At 42.1% G+C, this 27,032-nt stretch overlaps 1 protein-coding gene across 2 annotated transcripts in view; it reads left to right on the top strand.

Moving 5' to 3' along the window:
* Positions 1–27,032, top strand: part of CD101 (CD101 molecule) — a 44,418-nt gene that overhangs the window by 10,675 nt on the left and 6,711 nt on the right. For both annotated transcript variants that reach the window (XM_082368952.1, XM_082368953.1), the window contains exons 2-8: positions 1,591–1,971; positions 3,332–3,748; positions 7,559–7,945; positions 11,140–11,523; positions 12,624–13,028; positions 16,424–16,834; positions 19,463–19,858. In XM_082368952.1, coding sequence (XP_082225078.1) covers positions 1,591–1,971; positions 3,332–3,748; positions 7,559–7,945; positions 11,140–11,523; positions 12,624–13,028; positions 16,424–16,834; positions 19,463–19,858 — 2,781 coding nt within the window. The remainder of the gene's footprint in view (positions 1–1,590; positions 1,972–3,331; positions 3,749–7,558; positions 7,946–11,139; positions 11,524–12,623; positions 13,029–16,423; positions 16,835–19,462; positions 19,859–27,032) is intronic.

The following is a 27,032-nucleotide window of genomic DNA, read 5'->3' as shown; positions in this document are numbered from 1 at the left end:
ATCTGAAAAAGAATAGATATATATATATGTGTGTAACTGAATCACTTTGCTGTACACCCGAAACTAACACAACATTGTAAATCAACTATACTTCAATAAAAAGTTGTATGTTTTGAAAAAAAATTAAAATTTTTTTCTCATGTGGTCTAACTTCTATTCCTAAGTGCTTATTACAAAAGGAGCATAATATACATATATCACATTAACTGGGATTTATGAATAAATTAGTATATTTTAAATGATTACTGGAAATTTGTGTGATTGGTTGATTGATTGGATGTTTGTTTTCCAGTTTTGCATTGATTGTATCCATATGCAATTTTTAGTTGACTGTATCAGGTGACTCTTACTCTTTCTCCCTATTTTTTTGCAGGTCCCCTCCTATCAGAATTGTCTTCATTCTAAAATTCCTGTACTCAGCCTATACTCATGGTCTCTGTAATGTCATTTTCCCCTCTCTCACTTTTTTTTCACTCTGGTCTCCTTTACTCTTTGTCCTTGTGGATTCACAAAATTCAGCAGATGCTCTGCTTCTTCCATGCCTACTTATGAACTCTATTCTGTTAATTCTGTAATACCAGCAATTGCTCCCTGTTGGACTCTTCTGATGTCTTTCCACTGGGCCCTAGGCCCCGAGTGGAAAGATCTAGCTCACCCTGTGGCATCTCTGTCATTTGTTCTTTGTTCTTTCTGTTACACAAAATAAACTAGGCTATGATATTAACATAATAAATAAATACATACCTTTTAATTTCTAAAAAAGGCTTGATTTTGAAAATGTGTATGTCAAAGGAAATGTTACCATTGAATAAGATTTTCTCCTTTAAACCTAATACTTGAGATTTGTCCCAACAGGAAACATTCCATAGTGGTCCCAACTGAAAACTTTGGGTAAGAGAACAACTAAACTAAATCTGATCCCAGATCCTGTTGGGCTTGACAGTCATCTTTTATGAAGCTTTTCAATAAAGCTGTAGTGGCTCTTTAAAAAATTACAAAATGAAAAACCCTCAGCGGTATAGAAAGGAAGTGCTGCTGTTTCTTCAGATGCTAATTTTAGCTAGTCTTGCATCACACCTGGCCGGGAGCTACAGATATTTCCAACCAACCGGCAGGAAAAAGCATGGCACCAGGAGCAGTGCCATAATCTCTGCCTCTCCAGCAATCATTTCTGTGAGAAAAGCTCGATGACAGGTACCTAGGAATTGGAGGCTTGAGGAAGTATACTGAGGAATTTTCCCATAAAATAATGTAAAAGGTGAATTATTATACATCGTATTTACTTCAGGTGCACTTAGATAAGCAGATATGTTTTATGAAAGTGGTCATGTTACATTGATGAAGCTAAACATATTTTGTTAAGAGACTAGAGATTACTATGGAAGTTAAACTTATAAAAGAACAATTAACTCATCAAGCCATTCCACTGTTCCTCATCCTGAAGAAGGTATTGAACATTTGAGTTGATTATAGCTAATAACCTACGATCTCATTTTCTAGAATTGTAATACAGGGAGCTACATAATGTGACACATTGGGAACTGGAGCACTAATCTATTTTTATTCCCCTTTCTTTCTCCTGCTTGCAAGCTAAGCTCAGCACTGGCCAGAGAGAAGTAACAGTTCAGAAAGGACCGCTGTTCAGAGCTGAAGGTTACCCCATCAGCATCGGCTGCAACGTAACTGGCCACCGGGGACCTTCTGAGCAGCATTTCCAGTGGTCTGTTTACCTGCCGACAGCCCCGACCCAAGAAATCCAGATCATCAGCACCAAGGATGCCACCTTCTCTTATGCAGTGTATGCACGGCGGGTGCAAAGTAGGGAAATCTACGTGGAGAAGGTCCAGGGTAACTCAGTCTTTTTGCACATCTCCAAGCTCCAGATGAAGGATTCTGGCGAGTACGAGTGTCACACACCCAACACTGATGGAAAATACTATGGGAGTTACAGTGCAAAGACGAATCTAATTGGTAAGCTGTGGGCCCTCCTCTTCTAGCCAGGCCCTGAGAAGCCAGATTCTCCATCAACACGATGCCTTGCAATGTGACATGACTTTATATTGTGCTGTTTGTTTTGGCAAAAGAGCCCACATACCCCTCTGGATATTTTGGAGTTTGTCACAAATAGGTATCTCATATTCCCTAAAACTCTTAATGCATTTTCCCAATTGACTTTGTCATGATGAGTTAGATAGTACGTGGTCTTCCTAGGCCTTGCCCGCAACTATTCATAGGTTGATAATAGCACAGCATTAGACAAAGCTTTGAGAGTTCTCATGGTATGTCTCTTCTCAGAGGCAGAATATTAACTTGATAGAAGAGCCAGCATTAATATATTTAATATATGTTTATATATAATTAATATAATACCAAAGGAAGTAAGTCATTAACTTGGAAGTAATTATTCTCAAACTTCCATTCTCTAACATATTTACCTATGGGGCAAGGGTCATATTATTTGAAATTACCCTTTTGTCCCTTTGCCTAGAATATCTTATTACTCCCTTTTCAGCCTAGCAAACTCCTACATATACTTCTGAACCCAGTTTAGGTATTACCTCTTCTGTGAAACCCATTCTGTCTCAGGCAGTATTCCCATCTTTGTTCTTTCTTGATGCTCTGTTCACACTACTGTTGTTAGTACTCACCCAGTTTATGTGGTAATTGGCTACTTACATGACCCTCTCTGACCTCACCTTGAGCTCCATGAGAAGAGAACATTTACCTCACTCTCTAGCACAGTGGTTAGCTCTGAGTAGATGCTCAATAAACATTCATTTTTGAATCTAAGTGTTGCTTTCACATAAACTTAGGCTGTGTGATTACCTTTGAGGAAGGAAAGAATGGTAGGGTAGTAAGATCGTTTTCAAAACTTTGGTAAGGGTTGCATTTTGGCTCTGAATGATAAATTATAACAGATTATTTCAGAACTTATTTTATAAAGGAGCAGGTGAAGGCCCAAGGAAGTGAAGTAACTTCCTCCAATTCATGGAGTCAAATAGGGACAAATATAGGATCAGAATATAGTCTTCTAGCTCCCAGTGCTTTTCCCATTTAAAACCTCTGTGTCTGAATAGCTAAACTGGCTACAGCCTGTGCTAAAAACGTAAAATCAGGGTCAATACAACAGTGAACCAATAGCTTTGCCGAGTTCCATAGTCTGTATGTATATAGATGCCAATGTTCCTGTTGGCAATAGGGAAAGCATATGGCTGGTGGAAAACCAACTCAAAGTATGTACTTTACAGATGTTGGGTCAGGGCACCATCTTCATCTAAGGAGGCTAGTCTGACAGGTATTCAGTCAATTACAATCATTCCTTTGCATCCAGTCATTCCAGATACCCTCTCTGCTGCCATGACTTCCCAGACTCTCAGTAAGGAGGAAGGTGAGCCATTGGAACTTACCTGTGAGTCATCCAAAGCCACAGCTCAACATACTCACCTCTCTGTCACCTGGTACCTGATGCAAGATGGAGAAAGAAGCCAAGCCAGCAAGATTATTTCCCTCTCCAAAGATTTTATGTTGCTCCCTGGGCCCTTGTATACAGAGAGGTTTGCAGCTGGTGACGTGCGGCTCGACAAGCTTGGGGTCACTACCTTCAGGCTGTCCATAGGGAGGCTCCGGCCCTCAGATCAGGGCCAGCTGTTCTGTGAGGCAACTGAATGGATTCAGGATCCGGATGAAACCTGGACTTCCATCACGAAAAAGCAGACAGATCAAACAACTCTGAGGGTCCAGCCAGCAGGTAATTATCTTCTCGGGAAATTCATTAACAGCTAGTAGTGGGTATTTGGGGGATATCTTTTTTCTTTCTTTTTTTTTGGCTGCGCCACGTGGCTTGCGGGATCTTAGTTCCCTGACCAGGGAGCGAATCCGTGCCCTCGGCAGTGAAAGCGCGGAGTCCTAACCACTGGACCGCCAGGGAGTTTTCTCTTTTTGTTTTTTTCTAATCTTTTGTTGGATCAAAAATATCATTAGAAAGTTTGAGTAAATTTTGTTTTTGTCACCTGGGAAGCATAAATAAGAAAGGACAGACTGGGGGCTCTGTCCACGGGAGGTTTTATATGGGATAAAATCTGTTGAATGTTAGGTAGATTCCACAGCCATGCATGGAAATAGTTTTGTTGCCATTCTTGCCAGGCTCTGTGTAAGCACTTTATCTATAATACATTATCGAATTTAGTCCTAACAACCACCCTCTGAGGCAACTAGTCAAGTCCCCATTTTTGAAACATGACCCTGAGCCTCAGCTAAATGCTCTGCCTTAGCTCGCTGTGCTGGAGCTGGCGTTTGCAGACAGGTGTATCTCTCCAAGGCCTTCTCCCCACAGACACCTGCACCTCAGGTAGCCTATTTCCAATGTGAAGCCTTGTCTTAGTCACTGCTCCTTCCGCCTTACCCCTTTTCCTTGGAACGGTGTCACTCTTCATGATCCATTGACACCTTCGCCAAAGCAAGCAGGAAGCCTCCATTTTGATTCCTGGTCTCTCCACATGGGCTTTGGTCCGGTAGGAGGAGGTCTATAACCATATATATCCCTGCTAAAAGCAATGATCCAATAGTGGATCACTGAAGTTTTCTTTCTTTTTTTTTTAGGATAAGTGTTAGTCTATTCTATTAAAAATTGTCCTGATGGTGTTACGTGTCCAAATTATACTCAGGGAGTCCTTTGGAGACACATCACATGTGCTTCTTTTCCCTCTCTTTGAAAACAATTTTTAAAAATGTAAAACTATTTTAAAATGTTATTTATTTAGATCAGTAAAAATTGTATACGTTTAAGGTATACAATATGATGTCTTGATATCTGTATGCGCTGTGAAATGACTACAATCAAGTTCACTAACATACCCATCACCTCACATGGTTGTGTTGTGTATGTGGTGAGAATTCTTGAGATCTTTCTTAGCAAATTTCAAGTGATACCACACAGTATTACTAACTGTAGTCACCATGCTGTACATTAGATCTCCAGAACTTATTCATCCCGCATAACTGAAACTTTGTACCCTTTGACCATTATCTCCCCATTGTCCCCACTCCCCCAACCCCTGGTAACCACCATTCTACTCTCCACTTCTATGTATTCATTTTTAGTTTCCACAATATTTGTCTTTCTGTGTCTGGCTTATTTCACATAGCAAAATGTCCTCCAGGTTGATCCATGTTTTTGAAAATGGCAAGCTTTTCCTTTTTTCGTGGCTGAATAATATTCCATTGTGTATATATACCACATTTTCTTCATACGTTTATCCTTTGATGTACACTTAGGTTGTTTTCATATCTTGGCTATTATGAATAATGAACATAGGGGTGCAGATATCTCTTTGAGATACTGATTTCATTTCCTTTGCATATGTACCTGGAAGTGGGATTGCTGGGTTATATGGTAGTTCTACTTTTAGTTTTTGAGGAACCTCCATACTGTTTTCTATATGCCCATACCAATTGACATTCCTTGTACACTAACAGTGTACAAGGGTTCCTTTTTCTTCTCCATCCTCACCAACACTTGCTATCTTTTGTCTTTTTGATAATTGCCATTCTAACAGATGTGAGGTGATATCTTGTGGCTTCAATTTGCATTTCCCTGATGATTAGTGATGAACATCTTTTTCCACATTTTTGGTCATTTGTATGTCTTCCTTTGAGAAATGTCCCTTCAGATCCTTTGCTCGTTTTTATATTAAGTTATTTGGGGATTTTTTTTTTTTTTTGCTATTAATTTGTATGAGTTTCTTATCCATTTTGGCTAGTAACCCTTTTTCAAATACATGGTTTGCAAATATTTTCTCCCATTTTGTAGATTGTCTCTTCACTCTGTTGATTGTTTCTTTTGTGTGCAGAATCTTTTTAGTTTGATGCAATCCCACCATCTATTTTTACTTTTGTTGCCTGTGCTTGTGGGATCATATCCAGAAAATCATTGCCCAAGATAATGTCAAGAATGTTTTCCTTCTATTTTCTTTTCTTTTTCTTTTTTCTTTTTTGGCTGCGCCATGTGGCATGTGGGATCTTAGTTTCCTGACCAGAGACTGAACCCGTGCCCCCTGCAGTGGACGTGCAGAGTCTTAACCACTGGACTGCCAGGGAATTCCCCCTTCTGTTTTCTTCTAGTAGTTTTTCAGTTTCAGGTCTTACGTTTAAATCTTTGATCCATTTTGAGTTTATTTTTTTAATATGGCACGAGATAGGAGTCCAACTTCATTCTTCTGCATGTGGATATCCAGTTTATTCAACACCATTTATTTGAAGAGACTATCTTTTCCCTGTTGTGTATTCTTGGCACCCTTATTGGAGATTAATTGACATAGGTTCATGGATTTATTTTTGGATTCTCTTTTCTGTTTCATTGGTCTATATGTCTTTATGCCAGTACCATACTGTTTTGATTACTGTAGCTTTGTAATGTATTTTGAAATCAGGCAATGTGATACCTACAGCTCTTGCTCAAAATTCTTTGGCTATTCAGGGTCTTTTGTGGTTCCATATGAATTTTAGAATTGTTTTTGTCTATTTTAAAATGCCATTCGAATTTTGATAGGGAAAAAAAAAAGAATTTTGATAGGGATTACAATGAATCTGTAGATTGCTTTGGGTGGTATGGATATTTTAACAATATTAATTCTTCCGACCCATGAACATGGGCTATCTTTCCATTTATTTGTTTCATCTTCAGTTACTTTCATCAGTGTTCTATAGTTTTCATTGTACATGTCTTTCACCTCCTTGGTTAAATTTATCCCTGAGTATTTTCTTCCTTTTGATGCTATTGTAAATGGGATTGTTTTCTTAATTTCTTTTTCTGATAGTTCATTGTTAGTGTATAGAGATGCAACTGATTTTTTTTTTTTTTTGTATGTTGATTTTGTATCCTGCAATTTTACTGAAATTCTTTATTAGTTTTAACATCTTTTGGTGGAGTTTTTTCGGGTTTCTATATGTAAGATCATGTCATCTGCCAACAGTGACAGTTTTACTTCCTTTTTTCCAATTTGGATGCCTTTAATTTCTTTTTCTGTCTAACTGCTCTGGCTAGGACTTCCAATACTATGTTGAATAGAAGTGGGGAGAGTGGTCATCCTTGTCTTATTCTTGATCTTAGAGGAAAAGCTTTCAGCCTTTCACTGTTAAGTGTGATGTTAGCTGTGGACTTGCCATATATCACATACACTTTTAACTTCGGAAAATTCCACTGGATATGCTCAGCCAAAAATGAGAGCAAGAAATCACAATTTACATCGATTCAACATAGTATAAAATATTTTATTTAAAAAGATACATTACTGTGTACTTTACACATCTATGCATACATCTTGCTTAACAGGATTGCATTCAGAAAATCATGTATGTTGTTCTTTCTAGGTGATTTAAAGAGTAGTCAAGGGCATATTTTAATTCTAGACATTTCTTTGGCTTACCTTCTCCTCAGAACTGATCTCCCACATGAAATTCAATCCCTGTACTATCCTAACAGGAGGTAGCATCTCTCTCTGGTATTGAAAAGATAGATGCAGTGGCCTCTCTATATATCTGCCTTGCTTTTGTTTCCTAGTGAGAGATTTTCAAGTCAACATCACGGCTGAGAGTACAGTTCCTGAAGGAAAACCCTTAGAACTGGTTTGCCTGGTCGTGGGCGGTGGCCAGGACCCACAGCTTCAGGGCACTTGGTTCTTCAATGATATTGAAATGGCCCACATTGATGCTGGTGGAGTTCTGGGTCTGAAGAAAGACTATCAAGAAAGAGCAAGTCAAGGACAGCTCCAGGTTTCAAAGTTAAGCCCCAAGTCTTTCTCTCTCAAGATCTTCTCTGTGGGCCCAGAGGATGAAGGTGCCTACAGATGTGCCGTGGCAGAGGTGACAAGAGCTCAGATGGGCTCCTGGCAGGTGCTCCAGAAAAAAAAGTCACCAGACAGCTATGTGCACCTGAGGAAGCCAGCAGGTATGTGAAGTCGGGGCCAGACACGATAGGGCTGCTTTTAGATGCCCTCCTTTGTGAGTACAGGATGCCTTCATGGACACGGGGGAGGTCTCCTGAAGTCAGGTGTCAATCAGATCACTTTGAGGTGGAGTGGAGTACTTCAAAGGAAAGCACCCAAACCAGCTGAAGACCTGAGTCCTATTCCTGAGCCATTAAATGGGCCATGATCCTGAACACACTATGTACTTCACCTCTAAATCTCAGCTTCTTCAACTGTAAGATAATGCCATCTAATTTGACTGACCTGAAGTACCTTCTTGCCGTCTTAGATTCTTTGATTCTATTTGCTGTTATTTCTAATTTTTGTCCATTGGGTATTCTTTCAGCAGAGAACACCTGTATTAATGAAGCCCTCTGTCTCCTTGTTGCGTGTGTGTGTGTGTGTTTTGAGTAGATTAAGAGGAAAGAGCTTACACTTGCCCCCTTCCTGGGAAATAAACACCCACATTACGCCTCCTACTCCTGGGACATCTTTCAGGTGTCTTTCATCAATTCTCTATTATCTTAAACTGATACTAAGTCTTAATTCTGCACCAAAGCATGACTCAGAGTAAGAAAAGAAGAAGTAAATGATAGTGGGCAGAGTCTATTGCCTGCATGTTGCTATGATGTCGTGAGATGCCTATCCAAATGGGTCTGAGTATCTGGAAGGCCACTCAGGTCTTGTTTAGTTTCTGAAGGCTGGGTGACCTTAAACGTGTTTGAATTATCAGTGCTTTTTGTGTGGAGAGAAAACTGATAAATCTGCAAGTAATATTAGGATCCTCTGGGCTGGATATTAAATTCAAAGTCTAGAAAAATGAATTGCCCCAAATTTTTGGTTTTGCAAAAACCAAAATCAAAAACAAAAACAAACTAAAAATGAAGATATCCTTGTTGTACTTGCTCACTGGAGGCCTCTCCAAAGATAGAAGCATTCCCCTTCCATCCTCTTCTCCGTCACCCCATTTGCTGGGAGTGAAGACGCACAGCTTTGGCCTAGAGTGGCGAGCCAGGAAGTGTGTTGGTGGTAGTTTTTACACTAAACATTTGTTCTGACTTGCTAGGATTCAGAAAAAACTATGTAGGCGTGTTTACATATTTACACAGAGCTAAATCTCAACTTCGTGTATCTGTCTCTGCTGGAGCAGATCTGTAAATCTTTCATAAACTCAGGACATACGAATTTGTGCTAAAGAGACCTAAAGGTGTGCTTCATGGCACACAGATCACAAGCCTATCAAGTAGGTGGTCTTCCCAAGCTAAAAATAATCCTTTGTGCAGGCTGGAGTCCAGCCTGTTTCTTTTTACGTAGAATAAAAAAAGGTTATTAACAGATTTATTAAAGATCCTGTTGAGCATTTGGTTTTGAAACTCAAACCATTACTTCAAGTATGAGCAGCGTTTTATCACTCCATGAATGTTTTAAACAGAAGAGGGTACTCCTTACTGCTATGCATGTATACCTTACACATGCGTGGTAAGTGTGTTACTTCTTACCGAGAGGCAGTAACGACCACAGTAAACTAAGGAAACCACAGTTAAAAAAACAAAACAAAACAAAACTGAAGCTGGTTGAAACTAATCATAATGGTTATATTTGAGTAGTGAGATTATGAGTAATAATTTCCCCTCTAATTTCTAAACTTTAGTTATGAGTCTATTTTTAACTTGAAAAAAAAATTAAGTATAATTATGCCTCTAATACACAAAATTTGGAAGCAAGTTATATATATGTAATAGATAGAGAAATAGATATAGATATATTAACCTATTTGTGGACATTAGCCTTCATTCTGCCTTTGTAACATATACATTTATACATAAAGTGGTTAAAGACTGAACTCCTTCCTCAGCAGGGAAGATCAATTTGCAGATTCATTTAGATCCTATTTAAATTCCTAATGCCAGTTCTATTTTGTTTTCCTGGGAATTCCCTGGTGGTCCAGTGGTTAGGACTCCACGCTCTCACTGCTGAGGGCCTGGGTTTGATCCCTGGTCGGGGAACTAAGATCCCACAAGGCCAGAAAAAATAAATTTGAAAAAAAATCTATTTTGTTTTCCTTTTCTGGCTTTGAACTCCTCTGCTTTCACAAAGTGCCTATCATTACGCCCTAACGCTAATAGCTCACCTTTGCTGGGTACTTCTCCTTGCCAGCTGGAGTAAGCCCTTTGCATGTGCCATTCATTTAGTCCTCTCACAATGCATAAGGGAGGTGTTATTATTACCCCCATATTTACAGGAAAGGAAATTGAGGCTCAGAGTGGTCCACTATGTTGTCCAGGATAATTCTGACTCCAGTGACCTTGACCTGAAGCTGGAGGCTGGGCTGCCTAGGATGCATGAGCTTGAGGGATCTTTACATTGCCCACAACGCACCCAGGACAAGGCCTTGCACAGGAAGTATCTGTTGAAGGAATGTCTGCATTTCTACACATCTTGAATTTCCCATCTGGAAGCCAGATTTACATTTATTGTTTTACACTATAGTTCAGATATAGGAAGGCTCTCCCTTCAACAATATGTAGGAATGAATATATGATTTGAAAAAGAGAAATGTATATATATGTATATATATATAGGTAATTATATATATATTTTAAAAAATACTTGGGGGGAAATGTATATATATATTTATTGTATATATATATATTTTTATATATATACATTTTCCCCCAAGTAATTATTTTTTAATCACAGTGTTTTGAACAGAAATATAATTAACAATACTCCTTCACTGTTCAGAATACATACTAATTGGGGGAAGGTAAGTAAGGAGAGGAAGGTCATTTTGAACTGTGAAAGTCTGAATTCTAAAAAAACTAAACATTTAAATAAACACAGCTTCATTACTTTCAGCCTCATACACCAACCGTAGTTAATTTAACAAAATATTACCAGATGTTTTCCCAACTAGATGTTCCTAAGGAACAAATCACTAAAAATTAGGGCAAATTATAAATTAAGTGTAAATAAGTTCTCCTGGTATTCTTTCTGCTGTTTCCACTATTTAAGTGTTGATGATATCTTTTTTTCCGGGGGTGGTGCAGGCGTGAACAACCTGATCGGATTTGTCACAAAGTAGTCAAGTCCTAATTAATGAGATTTCACTGTTTTTTAGAAAAATTTTCATTTACTTGAAATAATTTTTTCTTTTAAAATCTGTAATCCACAGCAAGACATGTGGTCGTGTCTACCAAGAACAGGCAGCAAGCAGTGTGGGAAGGAGAGACGTTAACCCTTCTCTGCACGGTAGGTGGAGCTGAAAGTCTCCTGTCCGTGACCTGGTGGCACATCCCACAAGACCAGACACAGCCAGAGTTTGTGGCTGGAATGGGGCAGGATGGCACCATGCAGCTGGGTGCCTCCTACAGGGAACTCAATAACCACAGCAACACAAGGCTGGAGAAAACGGACTGGGCCACCTTCCAGCTGGAGATCACCTCCACCACCATCACAGACAGCGGCACGTATGAGTGCAGAGTGTCTGAGAGGACCCGGAAACAGGCCAGAGATCGGAGCTGGACTCAGACGATATCAGTCACTGTAAAACCTCTGGGTAAGGGTCAGGGAAATCCTTTTCTGATCTTACGTATCATCAGTATCTTCCCTCTGCAGTGGAATGCTGTGGAATTCGATTGTGTGTCACCCTGAATCCCCTAGTTATGGTACGTGTACCCCAGGACACAGAGCAGAGCCTCTGGCTACCATGTCTGTCAACTGATCTCTGAAGTTTACTCGTCTTCTTTTTTTTTATTTATTTATTTATTTATTTATTTATTTATTTATTTATTTATTTATTTATTTATTTATTTATTTATTTATTTATTTATTTATTTATTTATTTATTTATTTATTTATTTATTTATGGCTGTGTTGGGTCTTTGTTTCTGCACGAGGGCTTTCTCCGGTTGTGGCGAGCGAAGGCCACTCTTCATCACGGTGCGTGGGCCTCTCACTATCGCGGCCTCTCTTGTTGTGGAGCACGGGCTCCAGACGCGCAGGCTCAGTAGTTGTGGCTCACGGGCCGAGTTGCTCCGCGGCACGTGGGATCCTCCCAGACCAGGGCCCGAACCCGTGTCCCCTGCATTGGCAGGCGGACTCTCAACCACTGAACCACCAGGGAAGCCCTTTACTCGTCTTTATAAAGATCATCTTTAGGATGCAACTTGTAAGCTGTTATTCAAGGCTAAAAACAAAATCTTATGAATTGGAATAGACTTAGAAAAGAGATATGCCAAGTGGAGCGGAGCCTCGTGCATTCAGGCTTCTGACAGCTGCAGCCCTGGGATGGCAGAGTCTCCTGGAGCAGGTGCAAAAGAGTGATGGTGCACCCAGGAGTGGGGATGAGGGAAGGAGGCCAGCCAGTGGGGCCGGGGAGCACCCCACCCACTCAGCAGCAGCTGTCTAAGCAGCAGACTGGAGAAACACTGCCTGTTTGTTGTCTCTGCTGAGAACACTCTTTAGAAGAGGGTCAACTTTAGAAAATTGAGGTCAGACTTCAGGACAGACTGTACTGTGAATCAGCTTCTACCCCCACGTATTTGATACTCCCAGTGTATGAACGCATAGTTCAATGTGAGGAGGCAACGACTAGGACAACTTGTGCCTCGATTTGCTGAATGTATTACAAATTGTGTTTCACATTTCTGCCCACAGAGTCAAGTTTACAAGTTAGTCTGATGAGCCGTCAACCGCAAGTGAAATTAACCAACACCTTTGACCTGTCCTGCATAGTGAGGGTTGGCTACTCAGACCTCAAGGTTCCACTCACCGTGACATGGCAGTTCCAGGCAGCTAGATCTCGAGCCTTTGATCTGCTTCTTCGAATCACCCATAATGGCACTATTGAATGGGGGAACTTCCTACCCCAGTTCCAAAAGAAGACGAAGGTTTCACAGTCTTTATTTCGTTCTCAACTCCTAATCCATGATGCCACCGAGGAAGAAGCAGGAGTTTATCAGTGTAACGTAGAAGTTTATGACAGAAGTTCCCTACACACAAACGGCCCCGTGAGGGCTTCTGCCATCTCTCACCCATTGAGGATCACTGTCACTTTACCAGGTAAACACTACTTGAAATTAATCCTGCTTTTTTTTTTAAACATTCCTCCCATTTAGGGTAAGTTATAGAATTAAAGCATAAAATACCTTTTCCCCAAGTTTGTATTATAAGTAAGCACCATATGTAAGTGATATCCAGGAAGGGAGAGGGGAGGGATAAATTAGGAGTTTGGTATTAACAGATACTCACCAGTATATATAAAATAGATAAACAATAAGGACCTACTGTATAGCAGAGGGAACTATATTCAATATCTTATAATAACCTATAATGGAAAAGAGTCTGAAAAAGAATATATATATGTATAACTGAATCACTTTGCTGTATACCTGAAACATTGTAAATCAACTATACATCAATTAAAAAAAGGAACCAGAAACAAAAACAAACACACACACACACACACACACACACACACAAAAAGGGATATCCAAGTTAACATTAAGTTAATATGCACAAAATGGCCATACTGGTTTGTTTTTTTTTGTTTTTGTTTTTTTTGGCTGTGTTGAGTCTTTGTTCCTGCAGGCGGGCTTTCACTAGTTGCATTGAGCTAGGGCTACTCTTCATTGCGGTGCGCAGCCTTCTCACTGCGGTGGCTTCTCTTGTTGCAGAGCACAGGCTCTAGGCACGCGGGCTTCAGTAGTTGTGGCACGCGGGCTCAGTAGTTGTGGCACACGGGCTTAGTTGCTCTGCAGCATGTGGGATCTTCCCAGACTAGGGCTCGAACCTATGTCCCCTGCATTGGCAGGCTGATTCTTAACCACTGTGCCACCAGAGAAGTCCCGCCATACTGGTTTTTAAAACATTGAAATACTTCCACACTGACAAATAATAACTGTTACCCCTTCCCCATTTCCCATAAGTCCCCACGGCTCAGCAACTAAACCACGTGGCACAGCAGGGGACCTCTAGGACCAGATCCAGTGGTGAGGCATTCTTTCGGATTGGTCAGTACCCATGCCTGACCAGTCATTAAATGTTTAGAATGTTTCCCCTGGTGGTATGGATAATGTAAATTCCATTAAATACATTAATCCATTCATTTTGATATGTTAATATACAAGAGTTAGAGAATTTATGATTACAGTCAAAATAATTTACCTTGTCAGTTGGTAATAGAGGATAGAGATTTAAAGTAAGACACAACTTGGCAAATTCTGCTGTGCCAGTATCTTTCATGACTTCCATTCTCTTAGAGCAGAGTGTTCAAGAGGCTTTGATGTCATTTAGATCTGACAAGTACTGGATAGAAACATCACTTTAGACAAGGCACTTTAATCTGTCCAAGCCCAGTGACCCCATGTGTAAACTGCTGATGCGCAATTTAAAGATGGCGACATGTTCCTAGTACAGTGCTTGACACACCAAGCAGATGCTCAAACATGGTAGCAGTCATTATCTCAGCTACTGAGCAATATTTTTGGTAATAGTAATGATCTCCTTCTTGATTAACTCATGCCTTAATTTACTTGTCCTTTCTGATGTATTTCAAATTGTTGGTTTAATCCTTTCTTCTTAAAACTTCTCTTCTCTTGGCCTTATGACACAAGATTTTCTTGGTTTCCTTCCTAACACTCTGACTGCTCCTTCTCATTCTCTTTTGCAGAATCCTCCTCCTCCACTGACTCATCCCTTTGGGTTTCATCCTCAACTTCCTCTCTTCTCATTCTGTACAGTGTCCCAAAGTGGGCTTATTCCTACCCAGGGATTCAGGCTATATACTGACAAATCCCAAATTCATTATCTTGAAATACTTCTCTTCTGATCTCCAGACTCATCAATGCAATTGCCTCTAAGACTCAATATGTCAATACATAAATACACCATTATTATCCCTCCAGAGCTACTCCTCTGACATTGTTCTTCATGTCCCCACCATCCATCAGTGATCCAAGCAAGAAACCTGAGTCATCCACTACTTCTCCACGTCCACCTCATGTCCAAACTCCCATTACATGACAAGCAAGGTCCTTTATAACCTGATACATTTATGTCTTTCCTGCATCATCTCTTTCCACTTTCCATCTTGAATTTGAGCTCCAGCCACACTGAACTACTGGCAGTTCCTCAAATGCTCTAAGCTCTCTCTCTCATTTTTAGTCTTTGTTCAAGTTGCTTCTTTTGCATGGAATTCCTTAACCCCTTCTCCATCAGATTAATTCCTATTAACCCTTAAGACTTAGCTTAGAGATATCTCCTCCAGGAAGCCTCCCCTCACTCCCATATTGGGGTTACACAGTCCTGCTGTGTGCTCTGACAGCCACTTCTGCATACCTCTGTCCCACCTGGGTGACACAATCCTATAATCTCTAAGCCTCTGTCCTGTACTAGTCTCTTCCTCTAAGCAGAGACTGAGGGGAGGGATCCACAGAGCTTGGAACAGTCTGGCACATAATATACTATGTGCTTAATAAATGTTTGTTGAAGGAAGAGTAAAGGGACCTACTGGCAGTATCAATAAGCAGTCACAAAAGTAGAACTGGTGATGTCAGCAAGAAGATAAGAATAAGATTTGGAAGTCAGGCTTTACCGTTCATCTTTCTGACAAAGCAGGAAAGCTCTGGGTTAAAGGATAGTTGACTCCATATCCGTACAATGTTCCCACAGTCGAGTGGCTGCAAAGCACAGTTGTAATAGCCCATGTACAACTTCCTCTTGTTTACCCATGTTTGCCAGCAGATACAATTAGACTTAGGCAAATTGTGGATCTAGGAGTATCTGGATAGTGAACACACAGACAAAGCATTAATAGGGCCACTTTCCCTCACTTTGATTTGTGAAATGCTACAGAAGAGAAGATGTCTGTGCCAAAATATTGAAGCATTTTCTTTTCTTTTATACTGGAGTATAGTTGATAAACAATGTTGTGTCAGTTTCAGGTGCACAGCAAAGTGATTCAGTTATACATATACATGTGCGTATCTATTCTTTTTCAAATTCTTTTCCCATTTAGGTTATTACAGAATGTTGAGCAGAGTTCCCTGTGCTATACGGTAGGCCCTTGTTGGTTATCTAATACTGAAGCATTTTCATGTGGAAGAGATAGGCTTTTCTGCATGACACTTCCTCCCTGCCCCACACTCCCTATCCCACTCCTCCGGGGCAGGGGTAGAACTAGGACCAGTGGATGGAAGTTATGGAGAAGTAAAATTCAACTTGATATCAGAAAGAGTTCTCTAGTGGCAGCATGTCCAAAGGTGGAATGGGTGCTTTGTCAGTTAGTGAGTTGTTCAGAGGCGGAGTGAGCCGTTAGTGGGGCTGCTAAAGAGAGAATTCACACATTTGATGGATGTAGGAGGTATGGCCCTAGTTGACCTCCAATGTCCCTTCTACCTTAAAGATCTATTTTCTAACAAAGTAACAAAAGTAATGGTACCATTCTTTTAATTTAGAGAGCAAGCTGAAAGTGAATTCAAGCAGTCAAGTCCAAGAGGTCTCCATCAACTCCAACACAGACATAGAGTGTAACATCCTGTGCCAATCCACTGGAAACCTTCGGTTGGCTGTTATCTGGTACTTCTCTGCCATGTCCACTAATGCACCCTGGCTGAGGATCCTGGAAATGGACCGAACCCACGTAGTAAAATATGGGGATGAATTTCAGACCACACGGAGAAAACAAAAATTCCACGCCGAGAAAGTTTCCCAAGACTTGTTTCAGCTACACATTCTGAATGTGGAAGACAGCGATCAGGGAAAATATCACTGCGCTGTGGAGGAATGGCTCTGGTCTACAAATGGCACTTGGCACAAACTTGGAGAAAAGACGTCAGGTCTAACAGAATTGAAACTCAGGTCCACAGGTAAACCTTGCAAGTATAGTCTCACGCATCTTTCTGTAGAATTGCCATCTCCTCTTGGGCAGCTGTTCTATGAAGTGATTAGATGAAGGTAAAAATATGACCTATAGTCATAGGAAGAGTGCCCACCTGCACAATGACTGCAGGACTGGATAGCCCACCAGAGCAGGCGGGGGTCCCTTTGAGTCAAGCTGAGATTTGGAGAAGCTTAGATGGGAGCAAGATCCCTTTGATTGGTTTGCTTCTCAGCCTGGCAGGCTGGTCTATGCAGCGACCCAGGGTATCGTATCTCCAGCTCTCTGTAAAACAAGCTGTGTCATTCCAGTGGGGCTCTACTGTAATTTGGCAGAAAGAGAGTAATACAAAGCATATTTCTCCCACTGTGAACAGAAACTGTACAACTCTATAGGGATGTATGGAGAGACTGCTTTTCAACATTTGGCTGCCTAAACATAAGGCAAATAGAAGTAGTCAACTGCTGGAATGGCTTACTGAGGGCATCTCCTCCTCCTCAGGAGATCTTTAAAAATGAAATAGAAGTTCCGTTCATTTGCATTAGTCTACGAATGCCATGGTCTAAATGTGGGCAGTGTTGATTAGATCTGTCAGCATTAGTTAGGTCACCTCCAATGTTGATTAAAATTAAATGAACATCACAGCTAAGGTTCAGGAACTGGCCGAGATCCAAAAGCACAATGCAAATAAGTTAATCTAGTTTGGCACTGAAAATTCTATTTTCAATGTAACATCAAAAAATAAGATTATAATGAACATTGCTATGTGTTAGGCAATTAGGAATCCAAAGATAAATAAGGCAGAGCCTAAAGGAGCTCACAGTCGGTTGGGAACAGCAGGGGCAAAATAGCAGCTGAGCGCGAGAGTCTCTTCCTGCCGCTCTGGCCGCCCTTCTCCATGTCCTTCAGGCACGTTTTCCTCTCCCTGCTCAGTGCAGGTGTTCATCAGGGACACCTAAGCCCATTTTTCCTCTTACTCTCTGTGCCCTTCAAAACCTCTTAAATACCACCTTGGTGGTACCAACTACCACCTTCAATGAAACAGCTCTAAGTTTTTATGCTTAGCCCCCATCTCCTGAGCTCCGGGCCTTTCTACCCATCTGCTTGTTGCACATTTCTACTTGGCTGACCCAGAGAGCCTCACACTTAGCATATCCCAAATCATCTTTATGTCCCAAATCATCATGATGGTGTTTATCATCTTGGCCATCCCACAAGGCTCATGACCACTCCATTCTCCATCTGGGTGTCTGGCATCCCTTTCTCCCAGTTGTCCAAGCTGAATCTTGACAGTGTGTGCCCACCCCTTTAAGAAGTGCACACCATTTCTTAGCTCAAGCCAGCGCTTCCCATTCAGACATGTGGGACCAGGGCTGTTCAATCTTTTAGTCTATCAAGAAATGCCTAAAATCTTTTTTTGGTGGCATCACTCATTTTGGAATGTCCATAATGAATTCAAATTCTTTTAAAATACTGAAGATGTCAAATAAAACATATTTGTGGGCTGTGTGTGGCTGGTTGAGAGTAGCTAGCTTTGTACCCTGGTGTAGGAAGTAAGTTAAGGAAGAGGCCCCAGGGAAAGATACTGAGAAGGATTGGTAAGAATTGTAGGAGGGATGCTTTCTCTGAAATCAAAAGAGGAGAGGATATCAAAAGAAAATGGATTTCAGTGACAGAAGCTGCAGAGAGGGCAAAAAAGACTGGAGGGTCTCTTGAGCTGGGAAGTCGGGCTTTTTCTGTGGACCTTGGCCAGAGCCTAGTGATGAGATTGGAAAGCTGATGGCAATAAAGTAGGGAGTAATTTGAGGTGAGGAAGCAGAGACAGTACCATGTAAACTAATATTTCACATGCTTCTCTACAAAGGGAAAGAGAGAGTAAAGATGGTAGCTAAAAAAGAATCTAGGATCAGACAAAGATGTTCTTTTCAAGATAGATCAATAAATATGTTTGTAGTAGAGTTGAAAATTTAGTGCATACTATAATTTATTTTGTGTGTGATTACTCTAGCCTTCCAAGTCCTCACCTCTGAGTTAAAAGGCGAACATTTTTAAAAAGTAAATGTCAAAATCTGTTTAAAACTTAGTCTAATCCAATAATGTAAATAGTCTCCTTGAGTGATATTCTAATGCATGTATGAAAATGCGCAGTCTCTTGGGTAGCCTCCTCTTTCCCTGCGTCTAATACCTGAGGTGATATCCAGTGCATGGGAGGAGGGTAATTTGCAAAAAAAAAAAAAAGGGGTAGTGATGGAACATGGGACTTGAGGGGTGGGGTGGAAGTTTTGAATGGCCTTTCTGGGAAGCAGAAGGGAGAGCTGAGCTGGGAGAAGTAAAAGCAGCAGGGCAGAACATCCGGCAAAGCTGGGTGGTTTTCAGTGTCAGGTCCAGCAGGCAAGAGGCAGACTGATGAAGGGAAGTGGCTGGTTTGATTCATAGCAGAGAATGTTCTGGCAAATATGGAAGAAGGATAGGGGTCAAGGAAAAGTGTTAAAGATGAAGGACCTGATATCTAAAAATTGTAAGATGGCATCCCTTCAATGAGAAGTAGACTTTTCAGAGGAGTTGTCCAATCTAAGATCTGGGTTCTTCTCGAACTTACTGCCATTTTATTTCCTAGGAAGTAAGGTACGCATCTCCAAAGTGTCCGGGAGAGAAAATGTCTCCGAGCACAGCGAGGTGGCCATCCGTTGCAGCCTGGAGAGTACAGGCAGCCCAGCCTCCCTGTTCTCTGTGATGTGGTACTGGAACAGAGAAAATTCTGGAAGTAAAATGCTGGTGCACCTGCAGCATGACGGCTTGCTGGAGTATGGCGAAGAGGGGCTCAGGAGGCGCCTGCACTGTTACCGTTCATCCCCTGCAGACTTTGTCCTGATGCTGCATCGAGTGGAGATGGAGGATGCTGGAATGTACTGGTGCAGGGTGGCAGAGTGGCAGCTACACGGTAACCCAAGCAAGTGGGTCAACCAAGCATCAGGCGAGTCACAGCATGTGGTGCTCACGGTGCTGCCTTCAGGTAACTAGCGGTTCATCTGCCATGGCTCGTGGTCAGGAGAATCTTTTGTCTCCCTTCCTATGCTTTCCCACCCAGCTATGTTTTGCTTCTTTTCAGGCTGAAAACAATTTACAGATTCCCGTAAAAAAATGACTTCGCCATTTCTCTCAACAGTAACTCAGTTTGGGCAGACAAGGTTACATGAGGTTTTGGCATGGACGTTTAAATGTCAAGGGCATCTGACCTCCTCCCCCACTTTCCCCCTTGAACAAAAAAGCCATCAACATTGTATCCCTTTAAATAACCAAATAACGTTTGAAGCAGACATCCTTACCTCTTGGCTGATTCTCCAATCTCAGAAGGCTGACCTGTGGTGGGAGTGGGATGAGCAATAGGGACATGGTGACTTTGTGTTTGATCTGGTTGAACCAAAATCAGCTATATCTAAATGCTCCCTGAGTCAAAACGAACCCAACAAAAAAAAGCCTTTCTCAACGAATAAGTGGCAAGCTTCTTATTGATGTGTTCAACAAGCTATGGGATCTTTGGTCATGATAGTCATTGGGTGTGCCTCTCCTGATTGCACCTTGAAAGTCATCGAGGGAGGAAGTGTGTCCCATAGAACTTGTTTACAGGCTCTGGCAAAAAGACAGCTACTTGAAGACCATTGGCCAAAGGGTGACCCTTCTCTGTGTGGGAAGGTCAACTTATTCTGCTGAGTGCTCAGCTTTAGGACGTGTGTAGAACAAGAGGTTGTGAAGGAGGAGAGGGCTTCCTTCCAGCCAGTGCAGTGCCAAGCATGTAATAGGCATTCATTAAGCAAAAATTCCTCCAGCCAGACCAGTAAATCTTCCCAGGTGATTAAGGAGCCGGTAGATGTAGACTGCTCATCCTCTGAGCCATCTCTTTCTGCTGGGGTCTAAAGATAAGGTGAGAGGTGAGCTACAGGTTAAACTTACAGTGAGAGAGGGTCACTGGAAAGGTGGAGGTGTGGTCTTGTTGCCCCATCCCAGGAAGAGTAGAAAGGATCAATAAAGATAACAGCCCTACAGCACCAGCTAGCTTTGGGGACAGTCTGTAGGAGGGAAAGAGGGCTACTGAGAACGGATGACACCTTCTCGGAGTTGGGACAATTGCATCCCAGCCCCAGCAAGGCTTCTAGAGTGGAAGTCAGAGTTATCTAACTTGTTCGCTGGGATCCATCATTCTCTTCCCCTGACTATTCTTCAGCAGGATTCTTCTCCCAAGTATCCAGGCAGAATTTATCTTCCTATCAGCTTTTCTTCCATTCCAACAATTATAGGAAGTCCCCACCCTGAGCACATTCCATACATGTTTTCCCACTGGAATTCCTAGGCTCTGTAGATTCAGCTGTTTTTGTAGTAGAATAAATAGATAATAACTGTAAAAAGTATATATTCTGTGGCTAAAAAGCACATCTCCTCTGAGACAGATGGGATCGTTCAAAACATATATATACTGTTCATCTTTGTGGAATTCTTATAAAACAGGTGTAAGGTTTTTAAAAAGATGAACTCTGGAAAGAAAATGTTACAAACTGAATGGTCTTTGTATTCTTCACAACTGAAGGAGCTGGAAAGCCTATGCCATGAGAACCTGAGGGTTTTCATTATAAGTACAGTTAAGTGTTCCCGAGTGAATCTTTATAATATAGCATCTCACTTCTTCTGCCCAGCTGTTCCTTTCTGGTAGTTGGGAAGACAGTGTGGGTGATGAAAAATCCCAGGGTTTGGAATCAAACAAGCCTAGTCTCAAATTGCAGCTCTATCACCTCCCTACTAGCTATGAAGTCATACCCTGGTTACTCAGCTTTCTCATAAAATGAGGATTATGGTACAAATGCATATGAAGTATCTAGCACAGTCCCTGGCATATTGTAAGTGCTCAACAAATGTTACCTCCTTCTCCCCTTATACCTCCAAACATGCTAGCGATGCACACACACACACACACACACACACACATCTACCTATGTATATATCTATTTATGTGATAAAATATTTTAATTTGTTCAATAAATAACTATATGAGGTTCTGAGGACACACAAAAAATGTATTACGGAGTCTGTTCCCACAGAGCTGAGTCTGGTGGGAAAGTAAAGTCCAACATGATACGTGTCATGAAAGAAGTAGTCTCAGGATACTAAGGAAGGAGTAGAGGCAGGGCTGGAATGAAGAGCTGGGTGGGGAGGAGATCTGGAAAGGTTCCCCAGAGTACGGGGCCTATAAAAAGGAAGACACATGTTTTGGGAAAAGGAAAGTATATGCAAGATGATCAGAGAAACTGTGGTAGGATGGCAAGAGAGGAGGCTAGTGGGGTGGAAAGGGTACAGATGTCAAGGGGGTCTTTTGTATGGAGCTAGGGAAGATGAGCTTTCTCATGGAAGTTACAGAGTGTCATTGAACAAGTTCAGGCAGGAGGGTGACACATCAGATTTGCATATTAGAAAGCTCTTCCTGGGAACAGTGTTAAAAATGAATTGAAAGGGAGGTAGGCACAGAGAAGGGAGAACTATTTGAAATTGATTGTAGGGACCCAGGTGAGACAAGATGAAGGCCTGAATTAAGGCAGTGCCTGTGAGGGCTGAGAGAAAGACAGGCATTCTGCATTCCGTATTAGGAGATGGGGTCTTCAGGATTTAGGGACTGATTAGGTGTATGTGGATGGTGAACAAGCAGAAGAAGAGAATCGAGGCTGAATACCAGGTTTCTGGCCTAAGGTGGATAGTGGGGACAGTCACTAAATGAGGTAATATGGGAGAAAGGACTAAAGGGGAAGATGAGTTCAATTTTGAGTAAGTAGGACTGGAATTGAGTTTGGAGTACCGGTGAGTCATCTAGGGAGATCTGTCCAATAAACTTCAGGATTTCCAAATGAGATCTCTACCAGAGTTATAGATTAGAAATCATCAGCTTATGGCCTATAATGATGCCCAAGGATGGATCCCTGAGATACACTGCTGTTTCTCGGGGGACTGCAGAAGGGGAACCTGTGAAGGAGAATGGAAGTAGTAGCCTAGAGGTAGGAGGAGAACCAGGGTTTGGTGGTATCATAGACACCAAAGGCAGGAGGGTATCAAGAGTAGGGAGAGCCGACAGATTCGACTAGTGCAAAGAGGCCAATTAAGACAAAAATAGGAAACTATCCATTGGGTTTAACAATATAGGGCAATTACAGAAAAATAGTGAGAAAAGTCAGACTGCAGGGAGAAAGTGGACACATTAAATCCAGTTCATGCTTTCAAGAGCTCTGATGTAAAGGGAAAGAGAGAAGACAAGAGCAAATGGCAAGAGGTGCAGTGAAGCTTTGCCTTGTTCTGTTTTGGTTTGAAGATGGTAGGGACTTGAGCACTTTTACATCTAGAGAGAAAAGAGCCAGTAGAGAGGAAGAAGAGGAAGATTAGAAGAGAAAGGATATGACTGACAGTCCAACAGCTTGAGTGAACTTATACCACCTCCTTCATGTTATCTGTCCCAGATCAACACCTACTAATCATTCACCGACCAACTTAACTGCCACTTTCTCAGTGACTTACCTTATCTTCTTAGTCATCCCACCTGTTTAACATCCATCATCAGTGCCAGACGATACCTTCTGAGAAGGCAAAGACTGAATGTCTTGTTCTCAGCACGAGCACAGTGCTTGCCACAGAAACAATACTCAAATACTTACTGAATCCGTGTAGCTGCCCTCCTGGTCAGGACCAGCTCTGTGTATTAATAAAGTCCAGCTGAAATACAATAGGCTACCAATTCTCACTTCTCAAATGGTTTTCTACCACCTTTATTTGGCAATTCTGGGTTGGGTTAGTTTAGCACTACTTGATAGACCTGTGAAGCATATGGCTCCTGTGAAGGCAGAAAAGTTGAGAGGTATTTCCCTGGTGGAATGCACCTTGCATTCTTCCTCTCCATCTTACTTCCTTAGCTATGACTAAGCCAAAGCGGGGGCTACAGCTACTTGAGTCTTTTTGTATCTCATTCTAGAGAATTCTCTGTGATTAATAGGCAAGGTTATAAAGCTTTCTGGGGACTGGATTATTTGTAGTAGAATGGTATTTGTCACTATTTCCCAGCTTTTGGGGGGGTAAGGATATATTTAGAAAGTGGATTCTCAAAGGAGATATGCCCCTATCACACTGATGTTTCTGGAGAGAACATGCTATTTACCAACGCTACCCCGGTGCTTCCAACAAGGCCTGGCACATAGTGCTCAGTTCAACAAATGCTTGATGAAAAATGAGCAAGCAAGTCTTCAATGGAGTTGAAACTGATGCTGTAAGGGGCTCACTTACTCTGGGATGCACTTGTATCAGGTTACCTAATCCTGCTTTCAGTTCTTGGCAGGAGCCACCCCTCCCACATGGCCACACCTGGCCTGTCAGCTGCCCAAGTCTGGGGTTGGGGGTGAGCTGGTAACCCCCTCATCATCCTCCACCTTTCTCCGTCTAAAGTCAGTATTTCTGGGGTAACATCAGAAAGGAATGCTCCTCATGGTGTGTTTGGCTGAGGGGTAGAAGCAAGTTACAAACTAAACCTTGTGATGAAGTGTTCTCATTATACTTTTGGCTCTGCCTTACAGGCCTTGTACTTGGAGCACTGAGCACTTACTCAGATTGCTTCAAAATGCCAAACCTTAATGGTTTTGAATGTCACTAATGCTAATCCAGATAAGGGTGAGAGGCAGATGGTGGGAATGGTGACTGTGGGATCCAGAGCAAACACCGCCCTCCCAGGAGAGGTAATTTAGAAGCACTGGAGCTGACAGTTTCTAGCTGTTGGCCAATTCGGCACTGCGACGGGCGCACTTTGTTGTCCTTGGATGGCAGATTGCTCTAAGCCCAGCCCCATTTAGATAGTCAAGCCCTCTGGCAGTCCCTTCACACTGAAGGTTAGAGTCTCAGTGGCAGAAAATCCAAGTGCCAGGTTTCTTTCCACCTTCTTTGTGCTGGCCCCATCCCCCCAACATCACACCACCATCCTAGCAATGGTGACACATGGGTGCTGCTTACCCTTACCTCCCAGTTCTCTGCCTCTCATGATTGCAACAGGAAGCTGGAGTCTCCCAAGTAATCATTTGACTCTCAGCTGAATGTCACCCAGCCCTGGGGACAGAGAGATCAGAGATTTAAGGGAGAGACGTGGACTGTGGAAGGACATGGCCAAGTCTGCAGTCCCTGAGTGAGGAATCAGCAGGTTCAGCCCTCTTTTCTGCCTGGTCTCTTGGGAAAAAGTTGCCTATGATTTTCCTAACTTTCTTAGTAGCTTTCTAGCTGATATTTATTTCTTGCTGACTCAACAAATGTGCTAGGCACTGTTTAATGCTTTATTAAGCATTATCTCATCACAACTCTGGAAATTATTATCCTCACTTGATTGACTAGGAAACTAATGATTAGAGAGAGAGGAAAAGTAATTTGTCCAAAGTCAATAGCGGTAAGTTGTAGAGGCAGGATTTGAACCCAACTCTCTTTGAGACATAGTAGGTGCTCAATCCCTACTCTGCACGTGAGTAGTGTGAAGCAGCAAGGCCAGAACTCTTACCCACTCTACAGCTCTATTCTCTTTCAGCATTTCAGTCTGTACCTCCTTCTTAACCATATGCTTTCAAATGTATTCAGGTAAGACCTGGGAGAAATATTGTAGTCAAGCAGGGCCTTGGAGAGAAGGGTCAGGTAGGATGTGGAGAGGAGATGAGAAAGAAGTCAAAATCTATCTTTATCATTGCCCACCCTTTCAAAAACAAAAACCAAATCTAGGGTGGAGAATATAAATGAGACCAGAGAAGAACCGGGCAACAAACCCCCGTAGCTCCTTGCCAGCCCTGTTCAGAGCTGCCAGGCTAATGTTCAGTGATGATCTTTACTCTGGGTAACATGACGGCAGCTACTCCTGGGTTCCTGTGTGTGCAAATCACTCATGCAATTGACTCATTCTTTAGTCTCCATTGATGACCTATGAACAAAGTGCTGCACAGGAGGAAAAGATGCGTAAGACATAGGCCCTCTCCTCCCAGAGTTTACAATGCAGGAGCTGGACACAGGTTTAGATTCTTTCTTAACCTCCCACAAAGAGATGTCCTTCAATGTGCAAAATGTATCTGCAATGCCGAAAATGGAATTCTTGCAGCATGAGGTTGGTCGCACTGACCTCTAAACCTGTCGTCTTCATCTCTAAGCGTCTGTAATCCCATGAATCCTACAGCTTAACCTCTGAAGAAGAAAGTGCTTAGGTCATTACAATTTTCCAATAAAAGCACAGCTACTATTAGCATCAGATTTTTCAGAACAGCCCTGATTTTGAATATCCTGCCATAAATAAATATAGTCAGAAGACTACATTTAATAGTTGGTGTCTCTTTAAGCATATGTCTTTCTGCATCGAGAGGCTAAATCCCTGTCCTTTGACTAGTAACTCGAGGCACTGCTTCCTGGAGCCTGTGGCATTGGCAGTTCTCTCGCCTTTGCTTCCCTGGCTGTGTGGCCAGGAACCCCTCGGGGGCTGCTGGTGCGTGCTCTGCGTGTCCATGTGTTGATGGCGCTTCCCCTCGGACTGCAGCTGCCGGATGCTTCAGCATGCCTTTATATGGTAGCCTTTGCCCATGTGGTTGCAGTGAATCCAGTTTAATTCAGATCAGCAAACGTTATCAGGCACATGTGCTAGGCACTGCAAGGACTGTAGAAACAAAGGACGCTGTCAGACCTACTCAAGTAACTGTGATGATAAAGATGGTTAAAAGGGGATGAAAGAGGTCTAAACAAAGGCATGTGTGAGAGGAGGATAGAAAGAAGAGGAAAACTGTGCCTGAGGAGAGGTGGAAGGCCAGAGTGATGGCGAGTGAGGCCAGTAGGACCTCGAGGATACGGTGCCGTGAGCACGCCAGGGAGAGGTGATGGTAAGAGCGAGAGGGGAAAGGAGCTGAATGGGGGTGGGGGAGTGTGAGACCAGTTTGGAGATTCAGGAAGGGATGGTCCTTCTTACTTGTAGTTGCTGTTGTTTTATAAGGACAGTGCAGAGCGTGCGTGTGCGCGTGCGCGCGTGTGCGCACATGCGTGTGTGTGTGTGTGTGTGTGTGTGTGTGTGTGTGTTTTCAGAAGCAGCAGTGGGAATAACTCAGTTAAAAATTCAGGGCCGGCAACAGAGTTGGGAACGAGGGTTGAATTATAGATATCTT

Source organism: Balaenoptera borealis (genome assembly GCF_965194805.1).
Source record: "Balaenoptera borealis genome assembly, chromosome: 1".
In the NCBI taxonomy this organism is placed as follows: domain Eukaryota; kingdom Metazoa; phylum Chordata; class Mammalia; order Artiodactyla; family Balaenopteridae; genus Balaenoptera; species Balaenoptera borealis.
Note: the sequence above shows the minus strand (reverse complement) of the source record. Positions and strands in the feature narration are given on the sequence as shown.